At 36.1% G+C, this 26,901-nt stretch overlaps 2 protein-coding genes and 1 long non-coding RNA gene across 3 annotated transcripts; 1 reads left to right on the top strand and 2 right to left on the bottom strand.

The window, feature by feature from the left end:
• Positions 1-304: 304 nt before the first annotated feature.
• Positions 305-5,454, bottom strand: atp23 (ATP23 metallopeptidase and ATP synthase assembly factor homolog). The gene is made up of 7 exons (XM_056455151.1): positions 5,045-5,454; positions 4,219-4,264; positions 4,178-4,182; positions 4,048-4,127; positions 2,223-2,360; positions 1,169-1,252; positions 305-811 (listed from the first exon to the last, which is right to left on the bottom strand). The coding sequence occupies exons 1-7, from the start codon at positions 5,253-5,255 to the stop codon at positions 608-610; spliced, it is 768 nt and encodes a 255-aa protein (XP_056311126.1). The 5' UTR covers positions 5,256-5,454; the 3' UTR covers positions 305-607.
• A 490-nt stretch (positions 5,455-5,944) lies between these two features.
• rpap3 (RNA polymerase II associated protein 3) lies at positions 5,945-24,047 on the top strand. The gene is given in 18 exon segments (XM_056456272.1): positions 5,945-6,032; positions 7,850-8,040; positions 10,670-10,810; positions 10,903-11,013; positions 11,676-11,803; positions 13,808-13,929; positions 14,528-14,598; positions 16,397-16,534; positions 16,756-16,883; positions 17,523-17,623; positions 17,626-17,643; positions 17,730-17,800; positions 18,337-18,423; positions 19,584-19,714; positions 20,021-20,129; positions 20,198-20,295; positions 22,520-22,620; positions 23,707-24,047. Coding segments are annotated over 17 exon segments (1,791 nt in total). The 5' UTR covers positions 5,945-6,032; positions 7,850-7,890; the 3' UTR covers positions 23,793-24,047.
• On the bottom strand, positions 18,815-25,192 carry LOC130223439 (uncharacterized). The gene is made up of 3 exons (XR_008836691.1): positions 25,137-25,192; positions 24,923-25,069; positions 18,815-18,957 (listed from the first exon to the last, which is right to left on the bottom strand). It is a non-coding gene; the product is annotated as an uncharacterized LOC130223439 (long non-coding RNA).
• Between the last annotated feature and the right edge of the window lie 1,709 nt (positions 25,193-26,901).

The following is a 26,901-nucleotide window of genomic DNA, read 5'->3' as shown; positions in this document are numbered from 1 at the left end:
AAAATGTACACTTCGTCACTCACCTGTGTAAACATGAGGTTTTACAATAGAGATTCAAACCCAAGCCTTTAACATCACAGTAACCTGAAGGGATTCAAACCCACAACCTTTTTACCTGCGAGCCGCAGATCTCCTCAAGAAACACATGAAGGAATTTATACTTCACTATTCACATTTTACAATAAGAACATTAACTCATGAATTTTGCTGCAAAAAACACACACGAGGCTTTCTGCTTCATTCAAACAGCAACAGCGCCATCATGTGGAGATCTGACGTAACAGCCAGAAAAAAGCCCAAAAACAATGTTGATTTACTATTTTAATCTGTTTTCCAGTCTCATGTGTGTTGCTTCAGCAGTGAGGCTTCTCTCAGATCAGTACAGAAACCTGAGTGAACAGTGAGTGTTTGCAAAAATAACAACAATCTGCTGATAAACAATGATAGATCTGACGTTACACATGTCTAATAAAGAGTTCAGCCCCTTTCCAACAGATGCTCAGCATTTCCTCTGGCCAGACTCTGATTAAAAAGGCAAGAATGTGCTCATCGTTCAGCGTAATATCACGGATGATCAGGCTGGAGTTGGTCTGGTGTGTGTGTGTGGTCAGAGGTTTGCATATAGCGGTCCCGGTTTCTCGTATTCTCTGTGGGCAAACTTGGCGTCCTTCTTGCTGTGTGGGATGCGGCCAAAGGGGGCGTGGTCATTAAAGCAGCTGTCAAACACCTCATCGACCACTCGCTCCGCCTCCTCCCTGCTGACCCGCCGCACTGCCAGGATAGAGCGCAGCGCTCGGCCACGCACACACTCCTGCGCAAACAGAGAGAGGAGAGATTATTATATAAAAGTCTGTTAAATGATTAAATCGCTATTAAAATCGCATCCAAAATATAAGTTGTATTTGCATAACGTGCCTGAGTGTGTGTGTGTGTGTACTTACAGTGCAAAAATAAAGCATGTATACACATATAAACATACAAATATACCACACTCATACACACACTACTTAGGTTTTGGGAAATTGTAAAAATGCAGAGAGCTGTGCTGAGGTGTAGACAAAGGGGGCTTTTGTCTGGATTTTGCTCACTTTTGGGTACAAAATTTGTCTTCAAAAATGGTCAAGTCTGTCAGAAACACACACACCGCTGAGTTCTGAGGCAGTGTTACCTGATGATGTTCTCTGAGGCCGAAGTTAAACCTGGAGAACTCATTAATGAAGGAACAGTCTCCGCTCAGATTAGCCGCCCGGATCTGAAGGAAGGAAACACAAACACAAACACATACGCATACACACGTTTATTCAATACATGCGAGTCAACATGTGAACATCTGTGCTGTTTACTAGTGTCTTGCAAAATAACTAGTCAAATAGTCTGCACCGTCATCATGGGCAAAAGAAAACAGAAAACTCATGATTAAAAATCAGTGACTGAAGCTATTATGTTTTAATAATGTGTTGAATAGCGATATCGCCATTAAACCGCACTTGGGAAATATGTTCTTACAGAGAATAATTGAAATCTGATCAGTTTTGTCTTTAACTCTATATTGCAATATTTTAATCAGCCCTTATGTGCGTCCCAAATCGCATACTTGTGCACTATTCTACGCCATTTTGCAGTAAAAATAGTGCACTTAAGGTAAAAAGAGCAGTTTAAATAACCATGATGCACTTATCTAACCGTTAAAAATAAGTGTGATGCTGGACACTTCACATACTCATCGGCAGCAGATTGATCATGCAGTGGAAGGGGCGGGGCTAATGAGAAAGGGGCGGAGTTATTGGGTGATGACATTGGATTGTTTATTTTGGATTGTGAAAGCCAAATTCTCCTATGAGAGTGATTAAGCGCCTAGCGATGGTGAAATGTGGTTATACTGCTATACGGCAGGTATTATTTGGTAGTTTGGTCATTTATTTCACTTATTTGGCAAACGTCATCTGGCGAACGGTTTACATTTCTATCTAAATAAACAGTGAGCGTTTCATTTGGAATGACACTACATTGTTATACTATGCTGTTGATTGTGTAAGTGCATAAGTGCATAGTGCATAGTGTGCCATTTAGGACGCAGCTCTTGTTTGTAAACAGCTTTTTGATTCATGCATATCTGGTGGATAATTGATTTGCTTGTGCAAGTCCAGTGGAGTAGATACTGCAGTGAGGATGATGTTCAGTGCAGTTTTTTTAAGTGTTTGTTATTATTATTATACACTCACCTCTGAACAGGCCAGATGTCTGAAGTTGCTGAACCAGTCGACTTGAGCTCTGCAGTGGTCAAAGGCGTGGATCAGCTCATGAGTGACCACACGGTTCATATGAGCCTGCTGGTGAATGTTGTTCTGGCATAAAACGATCTGGAAAACAACACACACGCATGCATTCAGGCCAGACTAACACCAGCAATGATCAATATACTGACTTCAATGCAATATATGTGACTGGAGTAACGATGCTGAAATCACAGGAATAAATTACATTTAGAAATATATTAAATAGAAAAAATCTATTTTAAATGGTAAAAATAATGTAAAGATTTTACTCTTTAAACATTTCACTTTTACTTTGGATCAAACAAATGCAGACTTAATCCCAGTCTGATGCTATTGCATTTTGTTCTCTTCTAGCCTGTAGGTTAATTCTGTGTAAAAGGAAAGGCTCCTCACCTCCAACATTTAAACACTGGATTAAAGAGGTTTTGTGTAACAAACAATTAGAAAATCTTTGATGCTTTGACTGTTAAATGAAGTTTGTTTGATGTTTTCTTTTAGCTTGTTTTTATAAAGGCACTAATTCGATAAATGTGCTATATAAATATACATTACATTACATGGAGGACGAAACCTGCAAAAACAAATAAATAAATACGCAAATAAATAAATAAATATGCAAATAAATAAATAAATATGCAAATAAATGAATAAATAAGTACATAAATCCATAAATTCCTGCATAAATATGCAAATAAATACGTAAGTAAATAAATAATTATGCAAACAAATGAATGAGTACATAAAGCATAAATTCCTGCATAAATATGGAAATAAATAATAAATAAGCAAATAAACCAATACTTTCCTGCACAAATATGCAAATTAACAAATAAGTAAATAAATGAATAAGTAGATGAATCCATAAATTCCAGCAGAAATCTAAAAATAAATAAATAAATAAAAATGCAAACAAATAAATAAGTAAATAAATCCATAAATTCCTGCATAAATATGCAAAAAAAAAAAAAATGCTAATAAATGCATAAATATGCAAATAAATAGTTTAGCAAATAAATGAATAAGTAAATAAATCCAAAAATTCCTGCATAAGTATGCAAATAAATAAATAAATAAATAAATATGCAAATAAATAAGTAAATAAATCCATAAATTCCTGCATAAATATGCAAATAAATTAGGAAAAAATATGCTAAAAAATGCATGAATGCCTGCATAAATATGCAAATAAATGAAGAAAAAATATGCTAATAAATGCATAAATATGTAATAAATAAGCAAATAAATGAATAAATAAGTAAATAATGCATGAATTCCTGCATAAATAGGCAAATGAAGAAATATGAAATAAATGAATAAACAAATCCATAAATTCCTGCATAATAAATAAGTAAATAAATCCATAAATTCCCACAAAACATGCAAAAAAATAAATATGCAAATAAATGAATAAATAATAAATTCCTAAATTCCTGCATAAATAAAACTATAAATAAATAAATAAATACACATATATATATATAGCTGCATATTTATTTTTGTGTATTTATTTGCTGTTTTTGCAGGTTTCGTCCTCCATAGTTTTTCTGTTCTGTTTAAAAAACTAAATAAAAAGACAGATAAATAAATAATAAATAAATAAATAAATAACATGCAGACTTGGTGAGCAGTAAATATATATTTTGGTAAACGTTAAAAACCTTAAGGGTATAAAAAAGGCACCATGGCATAAATAATCTTAAAATGACAATACTCACAATAATTTCAGTAAAAATGACAACAATATTGCACAAGAAAGATTATTTAAAATGACTGACCTGGAGGTAGCAGCATCAAACCCGCCGCTGACCGTCCCATCGCAGTCCTCGCAGGAGAAGTGTCTGTCTTTAAAAACTTGCACTGAGAGAAACATCAGAAACACACACAGATCACACACACACAGCAGAGACTGCAGGAAAATGCATATAACATGAGTTGCTCTTACCAGCCGGAGCTCTTCATGGCACCCAGCAGAAGTTTAGCGTAAGGACCTGAAAGAGACACACAGTTGCTGAATATCAGATGTGCATACAGTAACGTGCAATGCATCAATCTATCTGGAAACGCTGCTCTGTGTTTTACTGTAATGCACATGTGAAGAGATGATCATGTGTGTTATTAAGGTCAGTGCATGCTGCTGTTGATATATGCATACTATAAATATGCGTGAATATATGCAATACTTGGAAAAAGTAAGTATCCATGCACAGTGACACAGATATTATTATTGCAATGCATTTAGAGAAATTTTTAACAAAAAATGCATAGTGATTAGTAACTGAAGCATCAAACCAGCTAATGTTTAGGAAAATCACATATATTGAGTTTTCACCTGTATATTTTATGCTGTTTTGATAAGATAAAATATGTAAGCTTTATAAAAATGAGCAATCATGAGTTATTATTGACAGAAATTCAATTAAAGTCAATTCTTATGGGTTTAATAATAGTAAATACTCTATTTCTTTATTTCTACACGACTATTATATTTACATTATATTGTATGCACACATTATTTATTACAGACAGTTATATTCATATAAAAATAATCTTTCTACATATACAAAGCATCATAGTGTTTTAGTAATGCATGTGAAACTTCGCTTACACTTAATTTTAAAGGTACAATTATCGCTTAAACTATACCTCAGCTACCTCTTACTTTGCTGCTTATTATATTTGTCGTTTTAGCTAAACATATTTAGTTATGACTGAGTTATAGTAATGTACACCAGCGAAAATGTGATGTGTTGTTTATCAAGTGCCCTTACTAGTGTCCATGGCGAACTGTAGCATGAGTTGACACTTGTGTTTAAAGGTGAACAAGCTCTCTTCGACCGTGCCCTTCTTGAACCTGCTGCCTCTCTCGGGGTATAAATTATAGCCGAGATCCTCTTCATTCTGTCGGCTGGAAGATGGAGGTTTCTGCTCTCCGGGTTGTTCACTGCTAAGACCTGCTGCTTTCGCTCCACTTTGAGCCATTGCTTTGTGCTGCGCGTGTACGCGAAGGTCACGCGCGCGTCTCCGGATCACGTGATGAAAGCAGGTGAAGGGTGGCGGACGATTGAAGTGATATTAATATGATTTATAAATGTATTTCGAGTATGTTTGCTTAAGTTAGCGCTGTTGCGCTTGTTATTTGAGTGCGGTCGTTAGAACGAAACAAAATAAAAGCCTCCCACGGACGACAGGATAAAGTCCCCATAATAGTATGAACGATGTTTTTAATAACGTTACATCATGAAAATCTGTGAATATGTAATGAATATGAAATGAAAATGGAAAAATGTCTGGCATGTTTAGAACAAGACTTTTTTGCTGACACATTTAAGGATCGCGAAATACTCATTAGTAAATGTTTCATATTGTCAGCAAAATAAATAGCATTCAATCACTTTTAGATGATAAATTAATTATTTGATATATTTTTCATACGCCACAGCTTAGAATAAGAATCTCATTTACGTTATTCTGAATGACGATGAAGATTAATTAATACCATTTTAATTATTTGAACATTGAAGCAGACACTTTACTTGCACCTAATAGGTTTTCGTATGTAAAAAATATTACAATAGAATCTGATGGCACGAAAATTGCCATTCATAAGGATGGAAAACAAATAAATTCGGGGCATATCGTGCGCGAGCAGCGCGTGTCCTGCGTAAAGACGTGTGATCGCGCATGCGCGCAAAAGAGAGTGTTCTGTCATGGCGCTGAACACAAACTATTGATCAAAACTCTTCAGGATCGCTACAGGTTAGACGCACAGCTCTTTCTGCTCTTCACTGCTGTTAGAAATGCTGTTGAAATGTATGTGAATAGTTTCCTCTGTAAGTTTCCGGCGATAATAAAAGATTCTTTAACAGTTCAATACCGCACGCGTGTTAACGTTAGCATGCCAGTAACGTGTGTTTTACTACAGATGTTTTCAGCTCGCTGAATTATATCTCAGGTATCAGTGCAAATGTGAATGAATGAGCTTGTATTTAACGTAAGTCTGTGCTCGTGTATGCTGTCTGACCAGATGCAGCGAATTCTCCAGAATATCAGACTGTTATGTGAAGTTATAAGATGATTAATGTATTGTATGTGATCGTATTTTCCGGAGCCACGCTGTTATTAGTTTCTCTTTACACGTTACCATGGTAACCATAGCAACACTTGTAGTCGTCACTGTGCGTCTAGTTAAAAATCTACGTAATTTACAATTCTCTCTATTACTGTTGCTCACGCATAGCAGTAATATAAACCATGATGTATATATATTGTTAACGGAATGTCTAAGATCAAGAAATGATGGGCCTCGTAATGTAAATATCATTAATAAATTCAATGTTTGTAACACGAGTGAACGTAAGCAGCAACAACACTACGATCGTCGTGACAACCGTACAGCAACAGTCAGAACGTTAAAGTCAGATTATACCTTATAGATTTGACTGATCACTAGCTAATACATAATTAGTGTGTGTGTGTGTGTGTAGACGGTCTTATTTAGGACTGGGCGATTTGGCCTAAAATCAATATCTCAATTAATTGATTAACTCGTTTACTTTATTAATTTATTTTATTATTTTTTTTCATAGTTCACTGACAAGTTTTATACAGTAAATGTGCTCACAAATTTCAAGTGGGAGATTTTTGAATGAAGGATGCTTGATTTTAAAATAACTGAAGGAAACACACACTATCTATGATTATTTATTGAACATCAACGTCGAACAACTAAAATTAAAGCACACATTGCCTAAATAGTTTGCACGTTTGTAAACAAAATTAAATATTTTCAATGTTTTTCATATTAAAAGTAGAAAATAAGCAGTATCTTTTCTAAATAAATTAACTCGTGTGTGTATCCTGTAATAATATATTAAGCAGTGCATTTCTTGCATCTTCTGTAAACAAATATTTTAATGTAAATAATAATTCAATGTAATGGAAAATATGCCATCTCAAGGCATCTCTGGCGCAGCTTCCAATCATGGTCAGAATATTGCAAAGTAAAGCTCAAGAGTGGGTCCATCGTCCGACTTGACCAGAGATCAGATGTGGATACAAAGAGGGCAGTGGAAGCAAATCAGCTTCAGGCCCTAACAAAGCAGGGGTCACGTGACCCCACACGCAGTAGGAAAGTTATTGAAAAAAAATTGACCAGGAAAAATAAAAATTCGCCTAGCCGTAGTCTTTATTTTTAAACAAATATTAACATTATTTTTAATTTTACAATTAATATTTAATTTAATTATAAACCAAAAATGGTAAAACAGCTATGATTATTATTATTATTATTATTATTATTATTATTATTATTATTATTATTATTATCATCATTTCATTATTTTACTTTTTTCATTGACCACATATTTGGAATTAAATCGGCCAGAAATTTGGTATTAAAACTATTAATTTTAAAAACATTTCCATTACGCAGCACTTGAGATTTTCATAGGAGGACTGGTCATTTTGTCTTCATCTGTAAATCGGAGAACACTCAATGCAACAGACATAAGCAAAATGAGTAATATAAATAAATAAAATGATCTCCATATAATGTGTGTGTGTGTGTGTTGCAGTGAATATCCGCTGGTGTGATGTGCATTAGATTAGAGCAGTGATGTCTGGAAATAAAGCACTGGAGCTGCAGATTCAGATGCGACACAATGCTGAAGATCTGCAGAGCTTTATGAGGGATCTGGACAGCTGGGAGGACGAGATCAAGCAGAAAGACCAGCAGCTTCGCTCTGAAAACACCGGCGATACACAGGTAAATACTAGAGGGATATGCTGATTTAATTACTTGGGCCGATATTGGTTTCAATAAGGCTTTTCACATTTCCGAGTTTCTCAGCAGTGGAAGTGGTCAGAGTTGGTAAACTCAGAGCGCAGTGAATGGGAGAGTACAACAAATCATTATTCTACAATCCTATTTATTAAAATAATAAAAGAAAAACTACACGATGGTGTTATCAAGACTTTCAGAATAAGGAAAAATGGATGAACACTGGATGAAAGATTATCATCTTCAGCTCAACCTCGCGAAAACGGAAATGCTTGAAGTTTCTGCCAACCCGACTCTACACCATAACTTTTCAATCCAGATGGATGGGGCAACCATTACTGCATCCAAAATGGTAAAAAGCCTTGGAGTAACGATTGATGACCAACTGAACTTCTCTGAGCACATTTCTAGAACTGCTCGATCTTGCAGATTCGCACTCTGTAACATCAGAAAGGTCCGACCCTTCCTATCTGAACATGCAGCTCAATTCATTGTTCAAGCTCTTGTTCTCTCCAAACTGGACTATTGCAACTCTCTACTAGCCGGGCTTCCAGCTAACTCTATCAAACCTCTTCAGCTGCTTCAGAACGCAGCAGCACGAGTGGTCTTTGATGAACCCAAAAGAGCACATGTCACTCCGCTACTCACCCGTTTGCACTGGCTGCCAGTTGCTGCTCGCATCAAATTCAAAGCTCTGATGTTTGCTTACAAAGCGACCTCTGGCTTTGCTCCTTCGTATCTGCTCTCACTTCTGCAGATATATGTGCCCTCCAGAAACTTGCGTTCTGTGAATGAACGTCGCCTTGTGGTTCCATCCCAAAGAGGGAAGAAATCACTTTCCCGAACTCTCGCATTCAATCTGCCTAGTTGGTGGAATGAACTCCCTAACTACATCAGAACAGCAGAGTCACTTGCTGTCTTCAAGAACGACTAAAATCGCAACTGTTTAGTCCTCCACTTTCCTTCCTAATCTTAACCTGCCTCTCTGGCTATACCACTAACTGTACTCTCCCTCTCAAAAAAAAAACACATTACTAATGTTTTGCTTCTTAGACTTTACACACCTGAAAACTTGTCTATAGCACTTGTTCACTGCTGCTCTTATAGTTGTGTAAATTGCTTCCTTGTCCTCATTTGTAAGTCGCTTTGGATAAAAGCGTCTGCTAAATGACTAAATGTAAATGTAAAAATAAAGACTGATGACGGCAGCCAGAAGAGAGAATAATGTCAGACTTACTATCCTGCTCCCGTACACACTGCATTACACACACCTTACACACGCGGGAATTCGTTTTTTTGATGCAAAGATGATATAATACATACTTAAATACATATAAATGTTCATACGTTCAAAAGAAAATCTAAATATTAAAAACTTTTAAGGATGCTAATGAGCGTTAAACGCCCAATAACACGTCTTGTGAAAAGCGTCAATAAAAATAATTTGTCCAATACCCATATTGGTCAACTGCATACACGATCAGCATAGCGTACAGTACTATATGCGATCAGCATAGCGTACAGTACTATACGCGATCAGCATAGCGTACAGTACTATACGCGATCAGCATAGCGTACAGTACTATACGCGATCAGCATAGCGTACAGTACTATACGCGATCAGCATAGCGTACAGTACTATACGCGATCAGCATAGCGTACAGTACTATACGCGATCAGCATAGCGTACAGTACTATACGCGATCAGCATAGCGTACAGTACTATACGCGATCAGCATAGCGTACAGTACTATACGCGATCAGCATAGCGTACAGTACTATACGCGATCAGCATAGCGTACAGTACTATACGCGATTCAGCATAGCGTACAGTAACTATACGCGATCAGCATAGCGTACAGTACTATACGCTATCAGCATAGCGTACAGTACTATACGCGATCAGCATAGCGTACAGTACTATACGCGATCAAGCATAGCGTACAGTACTATACGCGATCAGCATAGCGTACAGTACTATACGCGATCAGCATAGCGTAAGTACTATACGCGATCAGCATAGCGTACAGTACTACACGATCAGCATAGCGTACAGTACTATACACGATCAGCATAGCGTACAGTACTATATGCGATCAGCATAGCGTACAGTACTATACGCGATCAGCATAGCGTACAGTACTATACACGATCAGCATAGCGTACAGTACTAATTGTTCTATCTTTTCCTTTTAGCAGCGATAATGACGACTGGAAAACTTTGTTTTAAACGACAATGAACTGTTTTCTGAAGTTGTTATCGGTATATTGAACCAGGAGTGAACTCCGAACACACACACTCACACTGAGTCAGCTGCTAATAGTTACAGGCGCGCTTTAGTAGCGCTAAGCATCATTGGAAACTGTTCTTAAAGCAACATAACATATATAAATGCCAAGGTAAATAAATTCTCTTTTTAACAATGAAATGACAAATGGAGCATTAATTAATCACTCTAGCTGTTATATCAATTTAAGTCAAAACACTAATATACAGTAGTTTTTCTCCATTTAACACTAAACATTTTAAGAGGGACATAAATTAAAATAAAATAATTACAAACACTCTAGATTCAGACTGCTGTTTGATTGAAGATTGTGTGTGTGATTTCAGAAAACACTCCCACCGGTGAGAAACAAAGACTATAAAAAGACAAAGAAGAGGGCCAAGCGGCAAACAAACAGCCTGAAGGAGCAAAAAGAGACGCAGCGGATAAAATCCTACGACTATCAGACCTGGGATAAATTTGATGTGGTAATACGATCGTACATTTGGATTCACCACACTGATGTGCATGCAAATGTATTATTATTATTATTATTTTGACATGAATGTTGTTCGTTTAGGAAAAGGCTCTGGAGTCCATGGATGCGGAGGAGAGCCCGGTTCAGTCTAATGAATCTGACTCTGAAGGTGTTCATGTGGACCGAGATCTGGCGCTCGCTGAGAAAGAGAAGGTTTCAGACTATTTTTTTGAATGTTTACATTTTATGGTTAAACCATAAAGTTTTACTCTAATTACAATATAGTCTGATTTAATCCAGTTTACATCTTACCAGCATGCAAATTATACATTGAGGATCAAATTTGTCAGTAGTAGTTTGGTAATACATGCTTCAGTGAATTAAATGTATGAATGTATTTAAATAACATCTCATTTATTAATAAAATGTATATGTTTTCAGTGTTTTGAGGGATATTTGGTGATTTATTATTCATAATTTTTAGGCTACATGCAGATATAAACACCTTTTTTTTACAAGAAATGTGTTTTTTGGGATCAAATGTACATTTATATTATACATTACATTATATCATTTTTTAATTGTTAATATTTAAGATATAGATCAGACTTCAGAGAAAGCTATTAATTACTATTAAAGGGCTGACTCCCCCATACATCTTGTTTTGATGTCCTTCAGGGGGATCACTTGTTAATTATGGGGTCAATCTCTACCAAACCTCACTGTAATTCGCGCACAGCATATAACTCATTATTACCCAGCTCTGGTTATAGACATTTATTAAAAGTGAACCTGTCCACTTTGAATTTTTGGTGTCTCAATACAGTTTTCATTGCTATTTATTCATGTGTCTGTCTGTCTGTGTGATGCTTCAGGGGAATCAGTTCTTCAAGGATGGCCGGTTTGACAGCGCCGTCGAGTGTTACACCAGAGCGATGGACGCGGATCCGTATAATCCCGTTCCTCCCACAAACAGAGCCGCCTGCTTCTACAGACTCAAGAAGTACAGGCCAAGTCTCCATCCTTCATTTAATCATGTTTGGATTAGGGCCGCACCATATTAGACAAAAACTGATATTGCAGTTTTTAGTTTGTCTGCGATAAGTTAAAGTCAACAATATTAGCCCGTATTTTTCCAATATTTCCCAAATGATGTTTAACAGATTCAGGAAATTTTCACAGTATTTCCAATAATATTTTTTCTTCTGGAGCAAGTCTTATTTGTTATTTCAGCTAGAATAAAGCAGTTTTTAATTTATTTAAACCCATTTTAAGGTCAATATTATTAGCCCCCGTAAGCAATGTTAGTTTTGGATTGTCTCCAGAACAAACCACTGTTATACAATGACTTGCCTAATTACCCTAACTTTACCCTGATTAACTTAGTTAAGCCTTTAAATGTCACTTTAAACTGTATAGAAGTGTCTTGAAGAATATCTAGTCTAATATTATTTACTGTCATCATGACAAAGATAAAATAAATCAGCTATTAGAAATGAGTTATTAACACTATTATGATTAGAAATGTGTTGAAAAAAATCTCTCTGTTAAACAGAAATTGGGGAAATAAATATACAGGGTGGCTAATAATTCTGACTTCAACTGTATATTGCAATATGAATATAATTTCACAAGATCACTTAACTCTATTTAGAATTAATGAATATTTTGACATGATGCATGCGTATTTGGATAAAGTACAATACAATTGAACAAACAAATTAATTTGATGGTTTTCTATGGAATCTAACAGCATTGAGGTATAGAACTTAAATAATAATAGATAAAATAACATCATATAGAGCAGGGGTCACCAATCTCAGTCCTGGAGGGCCGGTGTCCCTGCAGGGTTTAGCTCCAACTTGCCTCAACACACCTGCCTGGATATTTCAAGTATACCTAGTAAGACCTTAATTAGCTTGTTCAGGTGTGTTTGATTAGGGTTGGAGCTAAAATCTGCAGGACACCTGCCCTCCAGGAACAAGTTTGGTGACCCCTGATATAAAGTATGGCCTTCATTGTTGGCATTCATAATTAAATATAATTTTGGTTTAAAGGTTCGTAAAGTGCTTTTAAATATGGATTTTTATTTGATGTTTGACGTAATCTCAACTAAACCACGAAGAGAGGGCGGGACAGTGTAGCTCCTCCTCTTTTAAAAAACAGCCAATAGTGTTTTGTTTAATCACCACTCTGCCAGTGAGAGAAGTTGAGCTTAAGCACATCAAATGAAAAGCCAATGAAAAGAAGAGGGCGGGGCATGTCAGATACTAGAGAGCATTTGATTGGTCCAAAAATTCGATGAGAAACTGAAGTATGAGGTGATGTGAATAAAACCGTTGATCCATTTAGGCTGAAGAGACCAACTACAAGCTTTCCATGTTTATATCAGTTTTACATTTTCTAAACGTGCGTTTACATCTAAAAACCTTTATTTTACTTTCATGGGACCTTTAAGTTTGCTTAAATCTTAAGTCACAGGCCTTAAAAACACATCCAAATGAAATCTTTCACTCTATTTTAGTCAAACTTTGCACAAATCACGTCAAACTGAGGTGCTGATTAACTATAATCCCAACATGACATTGCAGATCTGCTTGTTAAGTCGTGACGTATAGAAAACTGTATGTGTGTGTGTGTGTATATATATATATATATATATATATATATATATATATATATATATATATATATATATATATATATATATATATATATATATATATATATATATATATATATAGCAATCGTGATTTTCAAAGTTTATTATTACCATTCGATGAGCCTCCCCATACAGTTTGATAGAGCACATGGGCTCTGAAGCTGCTTTGTGTAATGTCAGACTTAACAATTCAATTCACCTTTATTTGTATAGCGCTTGTACAATGAAGATTGTCAAAGCAGCTTCACATAAAACAAGCGGATTTCAGATTCACACAGTGCGATATCGATGCTGAAACCATATATTTGTTTGGATGCTGCATTTCTGACGCTAGTGTTTCCGCAGGTTTGCTGTGGCCGAGTCTGACTGCAATTTGGCCATCGCTCTGGACAGTAAATATGTGAAGGCGTACATCAGGAGAGCAGCAACGCGCACGGCTTTAGAGAAACACCGGGAAGCTCTCGAAGGTCTAAAGCATATTGTCATATTAATTTTTGTTGTCTTAGTTTGTGTCTCTCTTAAAACGTTAAATTAACCCAATTTATGTTCAGTAAAACTAACTTAATGGAGAAAAATATTTAGTACTGTATGCTGCTGACCAATATCGCTATCTGTATCGGTTGAAAGAGTTTAGTATTGGCCAAAAAAATCACATTAGTAGCAACATTACTGCAGTACATAATTGTGTATACATTTTCTCTATTAACTGTAATATTCCATTATATTAGCAAGTTATGTTTACGTACATAGCTTAAAGTCTCACCCTGTAACCAAAGCTGCTTTAGTTTGCAGTGTTATTATATTAATCTATTATATTAATATATATATATATTATATTAATCTATTGCTATAATTGAAAGCTGAATTTTCAGTGTCATTGTTTAACCCGTTCTGTAAATTATGCACAGTATATTAATATCGATAAACATTCAACTGAATTGAAATTGTATTGCAGTCATTTAAGTCTGCAATACAATAAGTATCGACAATATTGTATTGTATTATAATGAGACATCCGACTTATTACAAACCCTGATAATTTAGTTTGTGCATTTATTTCTCCAGATTATGAAATGGTTCTGAAACTGGATCCTGGAAACTCAGAGGCTCAGACTGAAGTCCAGAAGCTGCAGCAGGTTTGCTATTGATTTCTGATTTTTGTGATGTGAATCATCATTATCTGTTTCTATGCACCTATTTTAATGCGCATTTCGGATATTCAGCATTAAAATGGTTGATGGAAATGATTTTGATTATGCAAGTAAAAATCGTAAGTGCATAACTGAGTAGGATAAACCTATTATTCAATAAGAGAAAAAGCACATAAACTACAATGAAAACACTTTTAGCAAACAAATTCCCAGTGAGCTCATTAAAAAAACGTCATGTGATTTTTGTTATAAGAAATCATTTGATGATAAAAATGTGTGTGAATGGACAAACCAGCAGGCTGAGCACACTGTAAAACATCTGAACTGTTGTTTTGCTCATTCTAAAATGCCGTGACCACTTCAGTATTACATTTTACATTTACATTTAGTCATTTAGCTGATGCTTTTATCCAAAGCGACTTACAAATGAGGACAAGGAAGCAATTTACACAACTATAAGAGCAGCAGTGAACAAGTGCTATAGACAAGTTTCAGGTGTGTAAAGTCTAAGAAGCAAAGCATTAGTAATGTGTTTTTTTTTTTGAGAGGGAGAGTACAGTTAGTGGTATAGCCAGAGAGGCAGTTACAGATTAGGAAGGAAAGTGGAGACTAAACAGTTGCGTTTTTAGTCGTTTCTTGAAGACAGCAAGTGACTCTGCTGTTCTGATGTAGTTAGGGAGTTCATTCCACCAACTGGGCAGATTGAATGCGAGAGTTCGGGAAAGTGATTTCTTCCCTCTTAGGGATAGAACCACGAGGCGAAGTTCATTCACAGAACGCAAGTTTCTGGAGGGCACATAAATCTGCAGAAGTGAGAGCAGATAAGAAGGAGCAAAGCCAGAGGTCGCTTTGTAAGCAAACATCAGAGCTTTGAATTTGATGAGGGCAGCAACTGGCAGCCAGTGCAAACGGGTGAGTAGCGGAGTGACATGTGCTCTTTTGGGTTCATCAAAGACCACTCGTGCTGCTGCGTTCTGAAGCAGCTGAAGAGGTTTGATAGAGTTAGCTGGAAGCCCGGCTAGTAGAGAGTTGCAATAGTCCAGTTTGGAGAGGACAAGAGCTTGAACAATGAGTTGAGCTGTATGTTAGTAGTAGGTATTAGTGTTATTATATTATTAATGACCCCAAGAGTGTCTGTGCTCCGCATCTCACGCCTTCATTGTGTGTCTGCATCATCTTCTGAGGCACAAGTATTTTATTAAATAAAGAATAGACTCACGGGCAACGCAGGGGCGCAGTAGGTAGTGCTGTCGCCTCACAGCAAGAAAGTCGCTGGTTTGAGCCTCGGCTGGGTCAGTTGGCGTTTCTGTATGGAGTTTGCATGTTCTCCCTGCGTTCGCGTGGGTTTCCTCTGGCTGACCGGTTTCCCCCACAGTCCAAAGACATGCGGTCTAGGTGAATTGGGAAGGCTAAATTGTCCGTAGTGTATGAGTGTGAGTGAGTGTGTATGGATGTTTCTCAGGGATGGGTTGTGGCTGGAAGGGCATCCGCTGCGTAAAACAAGCTGGATAAATTGGTGATTCATTCCGCTTTGGCTAAGCCGAAAAGAAAATGAATGAATGAACGAATAGACTCACACAGCTTCTCCTATCGCAGCGAATTCAGTTTTTATTGTTGATATCTGGCGCCAGTTAATCAGGAAGTGACGGTTTTGTTCTCTTCGACTCAATAGATGGAAGCGGTGCTTTATTCGTAGTCTTATATGCGATAATCTAGTTTTACGCGTAAATTTAATTCACATTTTTGGATGGAAACCTTGCTAATATTTGATGCTTTTCTTTAGGAGCTGAACTCCAGCAAACAGACAGGAGTGACAGAAGACGAAAAAGAGACCGAAAGCATCACGGAGCCGACGGCAGAACAACAGCAGCGTCTGCAGGAACAGCAGAGGAAACAGGAAGCTGTCATGCACAAGGACAGAGTGAGATTTATCATGAGCATTATGTGTGACTTGTTTACTATTGGTTGCTAGGTTACCAATACTACAGGGAGCTGCTCTAACAATGATGGAAACGCACCTAATTAGCATTGCTAACTTTGAAAAGACACAAGGAAGGAAACCATTTTGGACATCACTCATTCATTGTCTGATTATTACAGACCATAACGCTCTGCTAATGCTAATGTGGTGTGTTTGCGCAGGGTAATGCGTACTTTAAAGAGGGCCGGTACAAGGCAGCAGTGGAGAGCTACACTAGAGGAATGGAGGCGGACGAGACGAATGCACTACTGCCCGCTAACAGAGCCATGGCCTTCCTCAAACTCAACAGGTCAATACCACTGTCTGTAGTGTGCACTAGCAAGTGACCGAGACTCTAAGTAGTGTGTACTAGTGAGACTCTATTGTGCACTCTGGTGAGTGAAACAGTAGTGTGCACTTGTGAGTGAACATGACTCTAGTGTGCACTGTAGAGTGAGGGTAATGTATAGACTAGTGAATAAATGAGTGAGTGAGCATGATATAAAGACTCTGTAGTGTGCACTGATAAGTGAGCAAAATGTGTGTACTCTGTATAGTGTGCACTAGTGAGTGAGCATGATGTTAAGACTCTGTAGCGTGCACTGATAAGCGAGACTAATGTGTACTCTGTGTAGTTTGCACTAGTGATGTACCGTGACGTATACTATCTGTAGTGAGCACTGATAAGTGAGCGAAATGTATGTACTGTTTAATGTGCACTAATGAGTGAGCATGCTGTGTGCACTCTGTAGTGTGCACTAGTGAGTGAGCATGATGAGTGTACTTGGCGAAATATGCACTGATAAGTGTGTGAAATGTGTGTACTCTGTGTAGTGTGCTTTAGTGATGTACCGTGACGTGTACTGTCTGTAGTGAGCACTTATGAGTAAGAGAAATGTATGTACTATGTAGTGTTCACTAGTGAGTGAGCATGATGTTATCTGTGCAGGTTTGCGGAGGCGGAGCAGGACTGCAGTGCGGCTCTCGCTCTCGACCCCTCGTACACTAAAGCGTTCGCCAGACGAGCCACAGCCAGAGCCGCTCTGGGAAGAGCAGAGACGCCAGAGATGGTCGGTCATCCAGAACATCAGTCTCTTCCCACACACCCTTAATAGTCTCTCAGGAAAACACACCTCATTTTTGTGTTTGCTTGTAGATTTCGAGCAGGTTCTGAAGCTCGAGCCGGGAAACAAACAAGCCCTAAGTGAGATCGAGAAGCTCACAGCGGTACGTGTCAACACTAGATATAGTCTGTAGTCATTGTGTTGGTCAGATTTGGTTGTTTAAGGACTGTTCACATAAAGCATGATAACTATAAAGAGAGAAAGTGCGTCCCAAATTGCATACTTGTGCACTATTTTACACCATTTTGTAGTGTAAATACTAACAGTAGTGCATTTACACTGAAATATTATGTTTATTCCAAAAAGTATAAGTGAACTTTGAATACCTGACTCAACTATTAACTAATAAACAATGAAACTCTATGAAATCTATTGATTTCCCAGAGATGGGTTGCGGCTGGAAGGGCATCCGCTGCTTAAAAACGTGCTGGATAAGTTGGCGGTTCATTCCGCTGTGGTGACCCCGGATTCATAAAGGGACTAAGCCGAAAAGAAAATGAATGAAATCTATTGACGTATAAAGGACTCGCACAAGTTAAACCTACAGAAAACATAGTGTAGAAGATCTACTTAATATTAAGCCCTCTTCTTAAAGATAACCACTATCTAGAAAACTGTATGTGTGTGCTTTTATATCAGGAGATGCGCAGCAGTCTGGCTCCACAGGAGGACACACTGAGGAAGACCATCCAGCCCATCCACAAACCTGAGCACCTCAGATCCACCGTGAGTCCTATGTATAAATATATACACACACACACACACACACACGTTTTGGTCATATGTAGAGCCAGACAGAATCTGCAGACTTATGCGGAATGATTTAGGAGTATCATCGTAACTAAAAATTTAATATATGAATTAAAAATTAATGCATTTTTAACTAGAGGTGTGAACCTACACTGGTCTCACGGTTCGGTTACGATTATCTTGCCATCGATTCGGTTTAATTCGATATCTCGGTGCATTGACAATGCTTTCCATACACAGAGCTCTCTCTCATTCACACACACACACACACACACACACACACACACACACACACACACACACACACACACACGCACCTGATATTGTGAGACCGCCACTCCCATTCAAATTACACCAGAGTACCGACCGCTCCCGTGCTTTATTCGGAAATTTATTTGCGGACCTCTAATGCAGACCTCTATCCAGAATGCAGACCTCTATCCAGAATGCAGACCTCTATCCAGAATGCAGACCTCTATCCAGAATGCAGACCTCTATCCAGAAGTATCGCTGTAACAGCAGAGAGGAGAGGAAAAGTCAAACCAATCGGCCAAAGTGAAAGAGAGCGAGAAATAAGTAGAGTTTACTTTCATTCTGTCAATCGCAGTGAAATAGGAGCTTCTGCTGTAAGCATCACTGAAAGATTGTCTCACGCAGTGAAATTCTGCAGAGTTTCTGTGTTTTTAATTAGTTGGAGCATTGTAAATACTCGCGCTCGCCTCCCTCGCCATAGTAAGCTATGGCGACATAGTGCATATGAGATAAATGACGTCAGTATATAATAACCGGTTATGATTATTACTGAACCGATACCGAATTGTTGGCGTCTGCATCGCGGTGCACCGAAAAAACAATAAATTTTGACACCCCTATTTTTAACTTATTTAATGTTTACAATGCAAATACAATTAGATTTATTTGGTAAACAAAGCAAGTCTCTCATATATCTACTGAACGACAGAAAATATTACTGTACAAACTGTACTGTAGACTAATTATATGAACATGTTAGTATTGCTGTTAATAAATCGCGCAGATTCAGTGTGGGCCTAGTCATATGCCTCATTAATAATTGTTTTAAATAATCAGGATTACTATTGTGATCAAAATAATAGTTTTTATCCGTAATTGAGCAGAAACCTTTGAGGCGAATGGAGATTGAAGAGGTTGGAGGAGCGATCGCTCAGACTCCGCTCACGTCTTCACCTCATCATAAGATCCAGAAGATGGAGGAGAAGCCAGACGCCTGCTGTCCTGCTGTGGCCAGGTCTGCATCGCATTCAGAAAGATGGGGAAAAGGGTTTGGGGAACGTTATTACAACCTAACAGACTCCTCCTCCTCACCATTCCTGCTTGTTGTCAAATCTGACAGCTGGAGGGGCGTGGTTAAGCTTGTTAGCCATGCGCAATACCTCAGACAGATGCAATCTGAGAATTACCACACAACTAGCAATGTGAGCTAACAAAATCAATATGGGTAGCTTTGATTTCATGTGTACTTTAACTCCACACATGATCAAAGCTATCTTTATGTTAGAGCATAGCGTAAGGCGTTTGCTCACTTTGTTTTCAGGTCTGCTGAGGACGAGATCATTCCTCCTCCACCCTGCACTAGTTTCCAACTAGAGGCCGACCTGAGGAAGATCAGCCATAACCCACAGTCCACATACAGTTATCTGAAGGTAGCACCAGCATCAAAACCTCTCCTTCAGCTTCTCATTCAGAGCTGACGTGCATTTCTTTATTTCAGCAAATCAGTCCAGACTCCTATCCAAAGATCCTCCAGAACTCTCTGGAGTCTGACGTGCTCAACCGCATCCTGCAGACCTTCCACAGCTGCCACACACGGTCAGCACATCACACAAGTTTTATATCTTAAAGGTCCCGTGAAGTGCTTTTAAATATGGATTTTTATTCGGTGTTTGATGTAAACTCAACCAAACACAAAGAGAGGGTGGGGCATAATGTAGCTCCTCCCCTTAAAAAAAACAGCGAATAGCGTTTTGTTTTATCACTGGTTTGCCAGTGAAGCGCATCAAATAAACAGCCAATGGAGAAGAAGGGGGCGGGGCATGTCAGATACTAGAGAGCATTTGATTGGTCAGAAGGTTTAATGGGAGACTGAAGTATGAGGAGACGTAAATAAAACTGTTGATCCATTTAGGCAGAAGTGACAAACTGCAAGCTTTACATGTTTATATTGGTTTTACATCTTCTAAACATTAATTTTGTCCCTGTTTTGGGGCACACTAGATTATAGATATCCTTGAAGACTAACATACTGATACTAACATCTGAAAAAAACAAAATGTTATTTTAATTTCATTGGACCTTTACTAAATATATAAATATAAATATAAATAATAATAATAATATATAAATATAATAAATAATATTAATAATAATAATAATAATATATAAATATAATAAATATAATAATAATAATAATATATAAATATAATAATAATATAAATATAATAATAATATATAAATATAACAATAATAATAACAATAATAAAATATAAATATAATAATAATAAATATTACAATAATAATATTAATAATATATAAATATATTTATAATAAATATAATAATAATAATAATATAAAAATATAATAAATAATAATAACAATAATAATAGATAAATATAATAATAATAAATACAACAATAATAACAATAATAATAACAATAATATATAAATATAATAATAATAATAATAATAATAATAATAATATATAAATATAATAATAATAATATAACAACAATAAACAATAATATATAAATATAATAATAATAATATATAAATATAATAATAATATATAAATATAATAATAATAAATACAACAATAATAATAACAATAATAATAACAATAATAATATATAAATATAATAATAATAATATATAAATATAATAATAAATAATAAAAAAATATAAATATAACAATAATAATAATAACAATCATCATAATAATAATCATAATATGTAAATATAATAATAAATAATAATAATAATAATATATAAATATAAAAAAATTATATATAAGTTATGTTCCAATTGATACTATACACTGCGCACTTATTCACTCAACTGTGTAGTGTATGATCAAGGCCCTATCTTTAATGTTTTTTTTTTATTTAATCACCTTTTTTTCCCCTCTGTTCAGTGTCTTTAATTAAAATATTAGCCTCAATATTATTTACGAATGCACGCCCTGTCATCCACGCACTCCATTTTACATCCACGAATGAATCGCTTTCAACCTGAGTCTGTGAATTTAAGATTTGCTGAAACATAAACATGTGAAGTTGTTTGTGTTTGATGCCTGAAAAGCTTAAAAAATGTGAAAAGAAAGGAGTCTCAAGCAGGCAGACTGCAATAAAGTCAATTCACGCGTCACCACATCACACCCAAACCAATCCGCAAAACCTCCGTTTCGCACAGGTAAATGAAGATACATTAATGCAAAACATAATATTTGTTTTCACCAATATGTTTATGTTGACAGTGCGGACATTCGTAAATAACACTGACACATATCCCACAGCAAATTGTCAGTACAAGTCTTACCTGAAATGTAACCTCTTAATTATGATTTCTTATTATCCGGAAAGTCTTTAAAGGGATTATTTTTACATTTAAATCCTTTAAAAATGGCAGAATTATTTATTAAAATATTTTTTTTCTTATATTATGTATTATTTATTGTTGCTGATGTCTTTTTATTGTTAAAAACCTTTTGATAATAGAAAAGTGTTGCTTGTAAAATCTGTTTTTGCCATGAGATATGGAAGCTGATATGGCAATAAACTCAACTTTCTCTCTTTATGAGTTGAGTTTTTTCACTAACCAGATCTTCAAACCGTTTTCCAGTCAACATTTCACGGTTCCCGAATTAGTGAAATGAATTAGTACCTGCAAGCGCATTATAGATAAATAATTTGGTTGTTTCATTTACCAGCAACTATTTTAAGCGTTGATTATTTGAAGTGTTTTTCTGTTCCTGTCTAAAATGCTCATTTATGGTTAAAGATAAATAAATATGTTTTTATTATTATTTTTTCTAATTCAGACCTGAGGAAGCGTCTCTTCTACTGGACATCCTGAGGAACCTGGCGAGCGTGAGGAGATTCGACATGGCCGTCATGTTCATGTCGAACGCGGAGAAGAAAAGTACGTGCACACACACACACACACACACACGTAATGCAGATTAGCATGATACTTTTTTTAAAAAACTCAACATTGCATATCTTTGTGACGATTATTGAATATTATTTAACATGCATGTATTATTATTAAATATTATCTCATATGCATGAGTTATAAAATAATATTATTAATGATCTCGTATGCATGTATTATTATTAAATATTATCTCATATGCATGAGTTATAAAATAATATTGTTAATGATCTCGTATGCATGTATTATTATTAAATATTATCTCATATGCATGAGTTATAAAATAACATTATTAATGATCTCGTATGCATGTATTATTATTAAATATGATCTCATATGCATGAGTTATAAAATAATATTATTAATGATCTCGTATGCATGTATTATTATTAAATATTATCTCATATGCATGAGTTATAAAATAATATTATTAATGATCTCGTATGCATGTATTAGGGCCGCACAGCATATGGTTTCAGCGTCGATATCGCAATATACGTTTATTCGCAATAGTCACATGGTTAGCATTACAGTTTATTTATAACCACAGTTCAAAACACATGAGATTTGTGGAGTCACTGCAGAATCGAAGCACAACAGGGTGAAAGTTTGTCATTTGTATGTGTTTTAAGGCCTTTGTGAGCGTTTTTTATAGTGTTTAAAGTGTTCAAGCACAAGAAATTATACAATTTGTAATTTTAATAAAGAATAATGCAGTGTTATTTTACATTTAATTATTAAATATATCTACCTGAATACTGTTAGACTAACCAGAAAACCATAAAGCCCTGTTTATTTCACTTTAATCTTTCTTTGTCTATAGTTTGTTAATTATTTCTATGTAATTATATGTATATAATAATACATAGACCTATACATGATTAACCCCCCTACAAAACTATCCCAATCAATCTAAATTAATAATTTGCAAATGCCATTTAAGCCATTAGGTGAAATTATATTCATAATCGCAGAGTAAATATTGCAATGTAAGATTTTTCCAATATCCCTAGCATGTATTGTGTGAATAAACACACACACTCTCTCTCTCTCTCTCTGTTGTTGATCTTGTAGTGGTGCAGGAGCTGTTTGAACGGATTCACGATGCCGGTCTGACAGACTCCACAGTTCGAGACTTACAGAAGAAATACGGCCTCTGACCTGCACTCGTTTACCCATCAGTATAACAGGACTAAAAGCTCCATCTCGAACTGTGAATGAACAAAAACACCAGTGGATGCGCTGTGCCTTCTGACACGTCTGTTTGACTTCTGTGTGTGTTTGCCAAATGTTATTGTGAGTCCATCTCAAATGTGCGTCGCTTCAGTTCACTGTTGGTCATGTGGCTGTTTATCTCTTGTCTAATTGGACGTTCATCACCCGAATCTGCTTGTATTAAAGTCAACATGAAAACATCCAAGTGCACTCTCTTGACTTGTATTGTGAATAAATAAACTGAATATAATAGAATTGTTCGATTTTTATAGTCTTAATGTTGATAAAAAAAAAAAAAGTTTAAGCTTACAAGTTTTTTGGCAAATGAGACAAGTATAAAAATAGATGCAAGTAAAATAAGAATAAACAAGAATAGATGTATTGCACTATATATATATCGTGAAATGACACTTGAATTATCATAAATCAGCTTATATTTGATGCATAATTGCCTTAATTATTAATTAAAACTAAGCAAAACAGGTGACTATCATTAATGTCAGACGTGTTAGTGTCGCCCTCATGTGGGGGGAGTTTAACGTTTGTTCACACTGAAAATGAGTTTATTTTACTTTAATTTGTTTGAATGTCCTGTTGAAAAATCCAGCTCAAACCAGCCTAGGCTGGTTGGCTGGTTTTAGCTGGTTGACCAGCCTGGTTTTAGAGAGGTTTTGGCCATTTCCAAGCTGGTTTCCAGCCTGGTCCTAGCTGGTCAGGCTGGAAAATGACCAGCCAAAACCAGCTTGACCAGCCTGGTTTAAGCTGGACATAGCTGGTTTTTGCTGGGCTCCCAGCCTGGCTAGGTGGTCAAGCTGGTTTTAGCTGGTCATTTTCTAGCCTGACCAGCTAAGACCAGGCTGGAAATGGCTGGAAACCAGCCTGGAAATGGCCAAAACCCCTCTAAAACCAGGCTGGTCAACCAGCTAAAACCAGCCAACCACCCTAGGCTGGTTTAAGCTGTTTTTTTCAGTAGGGTAACGTTAACAAAGATTATTTGACGATCGATTAATTGTCGATAATCTTTTTAATCGATATATCACATCGGAAATTTCCCAAAACAATTAACTTTACTCACCCCTGTGTCGTCTAGGATGTGCCTTTGTCTTTATTCCAGCGGAAGTGAAGGTTTTTGGGGAATAAACAGGATTTTTCTCCATATCTAGACTTCAATGAGCACCAACGGGTACAGTTGCAGCTTCAGAGGACTTTACACGACCCAAACCTGAAAAATATTATTTTGTCAATCATTTACTCTCTTTCTTAAAATAAAGAAATGTATATAAACTTACCTTTGAACTTAACGCGGTCGTCTCGGACAAGCTCAGTGATGCGCGTCCACGACTTCACACGTTACGTAATCTTACGCCTGTGTGTTTGACGTTTTACGTCGATACGTTCAATATGGACACATTTTAAAATGACTAATATTTATTCATATTATTCTGTTAAATTATTATATTTATATTTCTTGTTATATCGTCACCTTGGATCTGCGTTCTGAATGATTTTGAGATATTGAGCTTCAAAGCATTCCGTAGCAAACAGTATGTGAGTAACATTTGTATTTTTAAATAAAAGTCTTAAAACGTAAACAACTTACAAAACAACATCCTATAATGTAAATAAGTTGTCATTTAATGAGAATAAGTCAATAACTCAATTTTGACAAAAATGTTAGATAGACCCTTATAATTCTAAGGTGACGATATGTCTCCCTAAACATATCTTTGTGTGTGTGTGTGTGTGTACCGTTGATGCTAAAATTACTTGATTTTATTTCAAATTATATATATATATATATATATATATATATATATATATATATATATATATATATATATAAATATTGTTATATATAAATATTGATTTATTTTTATATATTTTTCATATTTACTACTGGTCAAAAGTTTGGGGTCAGTACGAACTTCAAATGTTTTAAAATAAGCTTCTCCTGCTCACCAAAGCTGCATTTATTTAATCAAAAAATACAGTACACATTGTAAAATTGTGAAATGTTTTTGCACTATAAAATAACTGTTCATATGTAGTTTATAATTTAATTTAATAATTTATTCCAGTGATGTTAGTGATGAATTTTCAGCTGCATTACTCCAGTCTTCAGAGTCACATGATCCTACAAAAATCACTCTGATATTAATTATTAGTGTTATAATTAATATTATTATTAATTATAAGAGTAATAAAAGTAATAATGACTGGAGTATTTGTTTCATTTGAAACTCCATACAATAAGAAAGCAGTTATTTAATGTTAACATTTTTTTACATTTAATCAATGCAGAATAATAATAATAAAAAAAACCTGACCCACACTTTTGACCCTTAGTGTATATATAATGTAATGTAATTGCATTCAGCACTTCACAATAAGGGTAGGCAGGTGGATTGGGGTCTCTCCACACAGACGGCAGCCACAGGACCACATAGCAGCTGTTGGTGGAGTGGAGAGACAGTGATATGTGGATGGGGATGATTGGCAGGCCATGATCGGTTAGGCCCGATGGAGGGAATTTGGCCAGGACACCGGGGTTACACCCCTACTCTTTACAAGAAGTGCCATGGGATTTTTAATGACCACAGAGTCAGGACCTCGGTTTAACGTCTCATCCGAAAGACGACGCTCTCTGACAGTATAGTGTCCCCATCACTATACTGGGGCATTAGGACTCATACAGACCGCAGGTTGAGCGCCCTCTGCTGGCCTCACTAACACCACTTTCAACAGTAACCTAGTTTTCCCATGTGGTCTCCCATCCGGATACTGACCAGGGTCAGCCCTGCTTAGCTGCAGAGAGTCTTGTGCTGCATGGTGATATGGCTGTGGCTGTTTGTTGTGTAACCAGCATTGTAAAAGTACGCATTGTCCAACGACTTGCTTAATTAACCTAACTTGCCAAATTTACCCTTGTCATGCCTTTAAATTACACTTCAGCTGAACACTAGTATCTTCCAATGTATAATAGTAGTATAATGAATGAATAATCTACAAATCTCACTGATAAACAGTGAAAGCTCAATCAGCAATACACATAAG

Source organism: Danio aesculapii, chromosome 4 (assembly GCF_903798145.1).
Source record: "Danio aesculapii chromosome 4, fDanAes4.1, whole genome shotgun sequence".
Classification (NCBI taxonomy): domain Eukaryota; kingdom Metazoa; phylum Chordata; class Actinopteri; order Cypriniformes; family Danionidae; genus Danio; species Danio aesculapii.
The sequence above is the reverse complement of the archived record's forward strand: the minus strand, read 5'-3'. Positions and strand labels throughout refer to the sequence as shown.

Bases quoted from the DNA above. Each gene is read 5' to 3' on its own strand.
- atp23 (XM_056455151.1), bottom strand. From the start codon at position 5,255: ATGGCTCAAAGTGGAGCGAAAGCAGCAGGTCTTAGCAGTGAACAACCC. The intron at 4,265-5,044 runs GTAAGGGCACTT...TGTCTCTTTCAG, and splicing joins ACAGTTCGCCATGGACACTA to GTCCTTACGCTAAACTTCTG. The intron at 2,361-4,047 runs GTCATTTTAAAT...GTTGTTTTCCAG, and splicing joins ATGCTGCTACCTCCAGGTCA to ATCGTTTTATGCCAGAACAA.